The following is a 7,626-nucleotide window of genomic DNA, read 5'->3' on the forward strand; positions in this document are numbered from 1 at the left end:
GATGTGGTGGAGATGAAATGAGACCATTTCTGTGAAAGCCCTTTGTAAGCTGCTAAGTGCCGGGCAGATGTTCCTCCAGCTGCGACTCAGGGATGGAACCCCGCTCAGGCACCGCCTCCCCCACCCCGCCCCCCACCCCGCCCGGCCCCAGGCAGCTGTGGGCTCCAGTGAGGCTAAGGGATGCTCCTGATTAGGCACGTTTTGGGTTTTCCCCCCAGGCTTTGGATGGGTGCCGGCGCGGGAAAGACACCTGCCTCGCTCCTCGTGGCTCTGACAGGCTCCGGTTCCGGGGAAGACCACCACACGCACTGAGGCACCGCCCCCACCCCTGCCCCCACCCAGGAAGGGGCAGCTACAAGTGGGCTGGGGGTGCCATCCGTGGGCTCTGCCTGGAAGGACACAACCCCCTCAGGCCCAGAAGGTCCTGCCCATTTCAGTCTGTCTATCTTTCCATCCACCCATATCCCCAGGTCCAGTTGGTATTTGAAGGGTGCATTGGTACTTAGACTCAATCAAAAAATGATTTGGAGATGACAAAGTTTTGCAGAAGAAAGACTGAGGGTTAAAAGGGAGGTCCCTGGAGCTAGCCAGACCTGGCTTTAAGTCCTGTTTACTGGCTGTGTGACCTTGAGAAAGTCACTTAACCTCTCTGTGCTTCAGTTCCTCCTCTGTAAAAGGAGGGTGAGAGCCATACCAAGTCCTAGGGTGGTAACCTATGTAAAGTTCTCAATGCAGTCCTCAGCCCCGAAGGGTTGAAGCCATAATTATTATTCCGGAGAGAGGGTGCGTACATGGATATGCCTATCGAAATTGCATTCATTCCTGCAAGAAGCAGTTAATGAGCACCCACTGTGTGCTGGTGCTGGGGACCCAGGAGCTAGCTAGGGACTCAGCCCCGGCCGTCTGGGGGCCCGGAGCAGTTTTGCGGGTTTGGATGCGGCCTGGGTGCTGATAGTGGCTGTGTGATGCTAAAGTCAGTGCCCTCAGGCAGGGTACGCCCCGCAGAGGTGCGCGTGAGCCTGTCCCGCCCTGCCCCCGCCACACCCAGCCTTGCCCAGGGCCAAGCTCGGCGCGGTGACTAGGCGCATTCCTGGGTGGGGCGAGAAGGGAGGGGGGTGTGAACAGACCGTAAATATAAGGCCGCTGGGCCCGTCGCCACTTCCTCCTGCTTGCTCTTGCACTTCCCCGCTAGCGAGTGAGTACGGTCCAGACCAGCCCGGGCGGGGGGGCGGGTGGTGGTGGAGCCAGGCTGAGCCACCCCCTTCTCGATGCAGCTCCGTGGGGGGTCCTCTTTCACGCCCTGTTTTTCTCTCCTAGTGCCACCCTACACCATCGTCTACTTCCCCACCCGAGGTGCGGCCCCTGCTCCTTCTGGAGGGCGAAGGGCACAGGTGGAGGCGGGCCACTCGCTTAGGCTGCTCCTTGGGGTCCCGCCAGCGGAGGCCGGACAAGGCGTCCTGGGTCGTGGGGGCGGGGCCGCGGGGGCGGGGGCGGGGCCAGGTCGGGCTTCCCAAGGCTGCATGCTCTTGGTGCCCTCTCTGGCTGTCCTCGGTCCATCTTCCTCTGTTCCCACCCTGGGGCACCACGGGCTGGGGTCTGCGCCCACTCTCCAAGACAGTGCTGGGGCCATGGTCTCCACTGTTTCTCCGTGGTTTATCTTCGAGTTTCTGTCCCTTGCCCACACTCCTGATCCCTCTCCAGGGTGCTGTGAGGCTGGGGTCTCTACACACATCCCACCACCCTGTTCTCCCACCCCCAGGGCGCTGCGAGGCCATGCGCATGCTGCTGGCTGACCAGGGCCAGAGCTGGAAGGAGGAGGTGGTGACCAAGGAGACCTGGCTGCAGGGCCCGCTCAAGGCCTCCTGTGTGAGTGACGCAGCCTGGTAGGGGGCAGGTGCTGGGTTTTTTGTGGGGCAAAACTGGGGTGGGGTCAGCTGAGCTCAGTATCCGTTACTGACCCATGCCGCACGCCCCCCCCCGCCCCCAGCTGTATGGGCAGCTCCCCAAGTTCCAGGACGGAGACCTCACCCTATACCAGTCCAATGCCATCCTGCGACACCTAGGCCGCACCTTTGGTGAGTTCTGAGGTCGCGGGCAGCCCAGTCCTGCAGAGTACCCGGTGGGTCCCACTCGGACCCTGAGAACCAGAGTTCGGCCCATCCGGAGGACAGGCCAGATGACCCTAGAGGAAGGGGCCGGGCCTGGGTTACGGGGGCTCTGCCAGCCAGACGGTGCCAGATGCATTCACTGTGCCCGTTTCCTGGAAGACAGCTCCGAGGAGGCGGCCAGCCTCCACACGTGTGCTGGGGTAGGCTAGAGGCCACTGCAGGTGCAGCCAGCGGCTTCACAGTAGACCTCCTGCCCTTTTTTTCCTGTTTTGGCCTCTCTTGAATCTAGAAAACCCACGGACAAGGCACAGCGAGCAAGCCTGTGGCCTTGTTACAATGGTGGCAGGAATATGGCCGAGAGAGGTGGCTGCCTCTTTTTGGGCTAACGTCGGGGGGTCTAGACGAGCCCTAGGTCCCAGCAGGACGTTGCAATCAGGGAAGGAGACAGAGGAGTCGTGGTGGCAGCCGGGCCAAGCCTACCCTGACTTCTGCAGGACTCAGGGTGGGAGGACAAAGCCCTCTGGCTACGGCCTGCCACCTCCTCCTGTCCCTGTGCTGCCCTCACTGCACACGGACCCACCAGTCTCCACAGCCAGGTTCTGTCCCGGCTCCACAAACAGCCACGCCTCAGGCCCAGAGGCCCAGCACGCACACACCAGAGGCTTGGTTCACCCTTGCAGGCAGACAGATCCGGGGGAGGGGGCTTGAGGCCATTTGGGCAGGGAATTCCTGAGTCTCAGGATGAGACTTAGGATGTGACCGAGAAGGGGCGTGGTCCTCAGCTGGGCATGTCTCCTTGGGCTTTATTTTATTTTTTTAAGATTTTATGTATTGATTTGAGAGAGTGTATGAGAGCTAGAGCAAGCTCGGGCTTGCAAGCAGTTGGAGGGGCAGAGAGGGAGGGAGAGGGACAAGCAGACCCCACGCTGAATGCAGAGCCCGATGCAGGGCCCGATCCCAGGACCCTGAGATCACGGCCCAAGCTGAAATCAAGAGTTGGCCGCCCAACGAACTGAGGCTCCCCTTGGGCTTTTGAAGATGGGCAGCGCGGGCCCTCCCACTGGAGGGACCCGGGTGCCCCAGCCCGAGGCCCGCCTGACGCACTGCCTGGCTGCCGGCCCAGGGCTCTACGGCAGACACGGGCGGGAGGCGGCGCTGGTGGACATGGTGAACGACGGCGTGGAGGACGTCCGCAGGCGCTGCAGCTGGCTCATCCACCATGGCGACGTGAGCAGGGGCGGGCGGGCACTCGGGGTGGCCCGAGAGGGCACCCTGGCCAGGCATGCGGGGGGCTGCCACTGGATCACTGCCCCTTGCAGGAGGAGGGCAAGGCCAAGTATTTACAGGAGCTGCCCGGGCACCTGAAGCCTTTCGAGACCCTGCTGACACAGAACCAGGGGGGCCAGGCCTTCATTGTGGGCGACCAGGTGAGCACTGGGTCCGGCCCACGGTAGATACATTTCTCAGAAGGGCACACTGAGGCCCAGAGGGGCAACGCGGGAGGTTTGCTGGAGCAGCCAGGGTCCTGGCTCCCTGCAGCCACCCGCCCTCTTCTGACCCCTGCCCCGCAGATCTCCTTCGCGGACTACAACCTGCTGGACCTGCTGCTGAATCACCAGGTCCTGGCCCCCGGCTGCTTGGACTCCCAGCCCCTGCTCTTGGCCTATGTGGCGCGCCTCAGCGCCCGGCCCAAGCTCAAGGCCTACCTGGCCTCCCCCGAGCACGTGAACCGCCCTGTCCACGGAGCCCAAAAGATGTGAGCCTGCTCAGCCTCCCCTGGGAGAAAGGCTGCCCTTTACAGCCAATAAACATCGAGAGAGGAAAGCTGTGCTGTGGTTCCCTGAGGGGCCGGAGGGCACGGGGGCCCCTGCCCCTTCCCAGGCTGCCTCGGGAGGATGAGGGTCAGGCTGGGCGTCTGGGCCCTGGAACAGAATTAGGCGTCTGAGCTGCCAGGAGACAGAGTAGTTCCAGGTCCAGACAGGAAGATGAGACTCTGAGCCTTAAGGATCCACCCCAGAAGACTTCCTGCAGGTGGGAGGTCCCCTCGCTGGGGGCACGCGTGATGACAGCCACCTGGGGACCCATCAGTCTGTGAGAAGGGCAGCCGCTCTGACATCTGAGAGTGCCGCAGTGGGTGTGGTCAGATGGACCCTAGGAGGGGAAGCCTACCCTTCGGGGTTGCGCACGGGCATCAGTGTGGCTCGTTCTCGGGTGGTACCTGGGGTCACCCCCAGGTGGTGCGGCAGGTGGCCAGCGGGGCCCAGCAGGCGTGTGGCTGAAGACAAGCCTAGAGCTCCAGGTGGCCCAGCTGCCTGGGGACCGAAGGAGGATGGAAGATCCCTCGGCTCCTGCAGCCTCTGCCAGCCCCCCGGTGGGAGTGTCCTGCCACCTGCCTGGTCCTAGCCCAGCTCTCCGTCTGGAAGAGCTGTGGCTGCCTCCTGCTTGGCTCCCTCAGCCGGCACCTCCCATCCGCTCCCTGAGCAAGGTGGGGTTGGACAGTTCCAGACCATCTGGTGTTCCCAGTGCAAGCCTGCCGGGGGCTTCTTGCTGCCCTGCGGACAAAGGCCACAGCTTGAGAGCCTGCCAGGCATTCCTTCACAGGTACTCTCCACTCTCCAGAACATTCCCCACCCTGCCCTGCTCCGTTCACCTGCTGCCCCTCCCTGCCTTTGTCCCTGCAACCTCGGTTAACACTTTCCCACACGCTCGCTGCCCCATCTCTGCTCACGTCACGGCCCCTCGGCTCCACTCTGGGGTCCTGTCCTGCCCAGTTGTCTCCCCTCAAACCCCCCTCCTGTGAGGTCAGAGATCAGATCTGGTTCATTTCTGTCCCCCTGGCCCCGCGTGAGGTGGCTGAATCCGCTTTACCTGTCAGGGACTACACGTGCCAACACCAGCACGGGTGGGCTGTGTCCCACGCCACCACCTCCGTGGGGCAGGCCGCGGGGCCTTAGCAGAGAGCTTGCTCTCTCTCCAGCCGGGTCTGTCTTACTAGAGTCTTCTGTCAGAGGCCTGCCCGAGTTCACAGGCCTGGTGCTCTGACCACCATGCCGGCTGCATGGTGGGAGCTTAGTCATCTCATCTAACCCCCTCAAGGGAGGAAACCAAAACTCAGGAGTGAGGCAGTAAGGCGACTTGTCCACAGCCACACAGCTCAAACTGGACAGGCAGCGTTCAAACCCAGTCTGAGGGACTCCCAGGCTTCTCAGGGGGTCCTCAGAGGGAGTTGAGGGCCAGAGGAGAGAACAAGAGGCCAGTTTCGGGGAGCAGGAGTGACCCAGGAATAGGCAGGTGCTAGAGGCTAGCAGGGGCTCCTGGTGGAGTCGGCGGGGACACCGGGCTCCCCTGCGGAGGCCAGCCCGCCGCAGTGCGCACTGGGAGTGGACTCCAGTGCTGGGGAGCCACTGCAGGCTTTCGAGCAGGAAGATGACGTGAAAGAGAACACGTAGGAAGAGGAGTCTCAGTGCTCAGGAGGCCGTAGGCGTCATGGAACTCAATACCCTCACCCTACAGATAGGGAAACTGAGGCCCAGAGACGGGTTCACTGAGAAAGGTGGGTGTGCCGCTCCCAGGCTGGAGGCCTGGCTGCCCCTTAGAGGAGCCAGTGCAACACAGACTTCAAGCAGAGGCCTCGTGGGGAGGGTCTTTCATGCGTTGGATTTGGGGGGCTGGTTGGCAGTTCGGGTTTCTAGAGGACAGCTGACCTCTGGATGGAAGGCACCGGCAAGGGCCCATTGGTCCCGGAGAGGACAGGGGTGCGACCCTGAAGCTCTGGTTGGCCTGGAGGCAGAGTCTGTGGTCCTGCTGGGTTTCATAAGCCTGCCCGGGGAGACTGCAGGGAAGGGCTGAGGCCTGGGAGCCTCCTCAGTGCCCCGTGTCCTGAGCCCTCCACAGAGCGTGTTTAGCTCGCAGGCAGCCCTGGCCAGTGGCTTGTGGTGGGGAGCGCAGAACCTTGGGCCGCGGTGGTTCCCTGCGCAGGCAGGCAGGACGGCGGCCACAGGAGGCCGCAGAACCGGCCCGGGGGACCGTCGGGTATCCAGTGGGTCCCAGGGCAGCAGGAGGAAAGTTGCTCTTTTGAAAGCTTCCTGTGACCAACAGCTCCCGTCTTCTGTGGGGTGCCTGGGCTGGGCAGTTTGGTTGTGCAGCTCTGTGACCCCAAGGAGGTGGCTAGCCAGGAGGAGGGACTCCGGAGAGTGGCAGGGCCTCTGTTTGGGCAGCTGAGGAGAGGCGGGGAGCCCCTCCAGCTAGAGAGGCTGGAGTGACCCGCCAAGGTGGAGCTTTCTCCAAGAATGTCCCAAGCGCTTCACATATATTAACTCATTTCGTCTTCACTGAAGAACCCACCTAGTAGATGTTACTAATATCCCCATTTTACAGATGAGGACGGTGAGGCCCAGAGAGGTGCAGTAACCCGCTCAAGGACAGACAGCTGGTTAAGGGGCCATGGCAGGATTTGAACTCAGGCTCTCCGGCCCCACAGCCTATGCTCAGAATGACTCTGCCATAGGGGGGCTTGAGCCACTATTTTTTCATATCCTGGCACGGGGTGACTGCACTTACCCACAGGAGCTTGGTAACTCTGGTGACCCCTCTAATTATACGGGGGGACAGGAACCCTAACAGAAAGGTTGGGCTTCCAGCCCGTCAGGGGTGGAAGTGGGGCTGGTTCCGGTTTGACGCCTGGAACATTCAGGGACTGCTGACTGGGCTTGCTCCCCAAGGATTACAGACCGGGAGCTCCCGGTCCTCAAGGAGCAGCCGTCGAGTCAGATGGGGGTGGCACCAAGGGGGTCGATGTCAGTTCACCTAAGGCAGCTCTGGGAGGGTGGGGATGAGGGGTGCGGAGAGTGACCCCAGACTTCTGGGGTACGTCCCAAGGCTGCCTCAAGGTCCTGGGCTCAGGTCTCAGCTTGTGGGTCTCATTGTCCCCCCTCAACCACACCACCTTTGGTCCCATCCCTCCCTGCATCCCGCCTGCACCACTTTCTCCCAGCTCTGTTAGGGTCCGGATGACTCTGACTTGGGCTCCCTTCCACTGCCCCCGCCCGCCATGCCTCTTCCCTGCCCCGCCTTGTGAGCTGCCCGAGAACTCTCCCTGCCCTGGTCTGGGACCCTGGGACCCTTACCCACCCCGCGCAGCTGGGGACAAGCGGCCAGTCCTTTACAGGCCTCCTTCCTCTGCTGACATCACTTTGCGCAGAGTCCCCCGCTGCTTGACCAGGCGCCTCCAATACCCACACATGCGGGCGGTCGTGAAACCTGCATTTCGCAGATGAGAAAACAGGTCGGAGCTAAGCAGCACGCCTGCCTTCTTTCCCAGACTGCCCCCGAAAATGCTTTCCCAGGGGCTCTGGACGCATCCAGTGGTCAACGAAGCGGCTGTTAAAATGTTCATGTTAGTTAAATGTTAAATATCCTGACCGAAATCACGTCTGAGCCACGGGGATTTTAGAAGCGAGAGCAGGGGTCCTGCCCATGGCTCCCACGCGGCTCTGCAAACGTGGGGGTTTGCTATCAG

General features: G+C 62.1%; 1 protein-coding gene across 4 annotated transcripts; it reads left to right on the forward strand.

Annotated features, from left to right (window-relative positions):
• Nucleotides 1-1,202: 1,202 nt before the first annotated feature.
• On the forward strand, nt 1,203-4,068 carry LOC103679521 (glutathione S-transferase P-like). 4 transcript variants are annotated; one of them, XM_040639531.1, is made up of 6 exons: nt 1,203-1,353; nt 1,760-1,866; nt 1,988-2,075; nt 3,147-3,335; nt 3,428-3,535; nt 3,680-4,068. In XM_040639531.1, exons 1-6 carry the CDS (start codon nt 1,269-1,271, stop codon nt 4,051-4,053), a joined length of 951 nt encoding a protein of 316 aa, XP_040495465.1. In that variant the 5' UTR covers nt 1,203-1,268; the 3' UTR covers nt 4,054-4,068. The 4 variants fall into 4 exon arrangements, with proteins under 4 accessions (XP_040495465.1, XP_040495467.1, XP_040495468.1 ...); XM_040639533.1 differs by having other exon boundaries at nt 3,232-3,335; nt 3,680-3,928; XM_040639534.1 differs by having other exon boundaries at nt 3,232-3,335; nt 3,455-3,535; nt 3,680-3,928.
• The last annotated feature ends 3,558 nt before the right edge of the window (nt 4,069-7,626 follow it).

This window comes from Ursus maritimus, unplaced genomic scaffold (genome assembly GCF_017311325.1).
Source record: "Ursus maritimus isolate PB19 unplaced genomic scaffold, ASM1731132v1 scaffold_23, whole genome shotgun sequence".
NCBI lineage: Eukaryota > Metazoa > Chordata > Mammalia > Carnivora > Ursidae > Ursus > Ursus maritimus.

Excerpts from the sequence above, each read along its gene's own strand:
- LOC103679521 (XM_040639531.1), top strand. The coding sequence starts at position 1,269 with ATGCAGCTCCGTGGGGGGTCCTCTTTCACGCCCTGTTTTTCTCTCCTA. Across the intron at positions 1,354-1,759 it reads CGTCTACTTCCCCACCCGAG|GGCGCTGCGAGGCCATGCGC; the intron begins GTGCGGCCCCTG and ends TCCCACCCCCAG. Across the intron at positions 3,336-3,427 it reads GGCTCATCCACCATGGCGAC|GAGGAGGGCAAGGCCAAGTA; the intron begins GTGAGCAGGGGC and ends TGCCCCTTGCAG.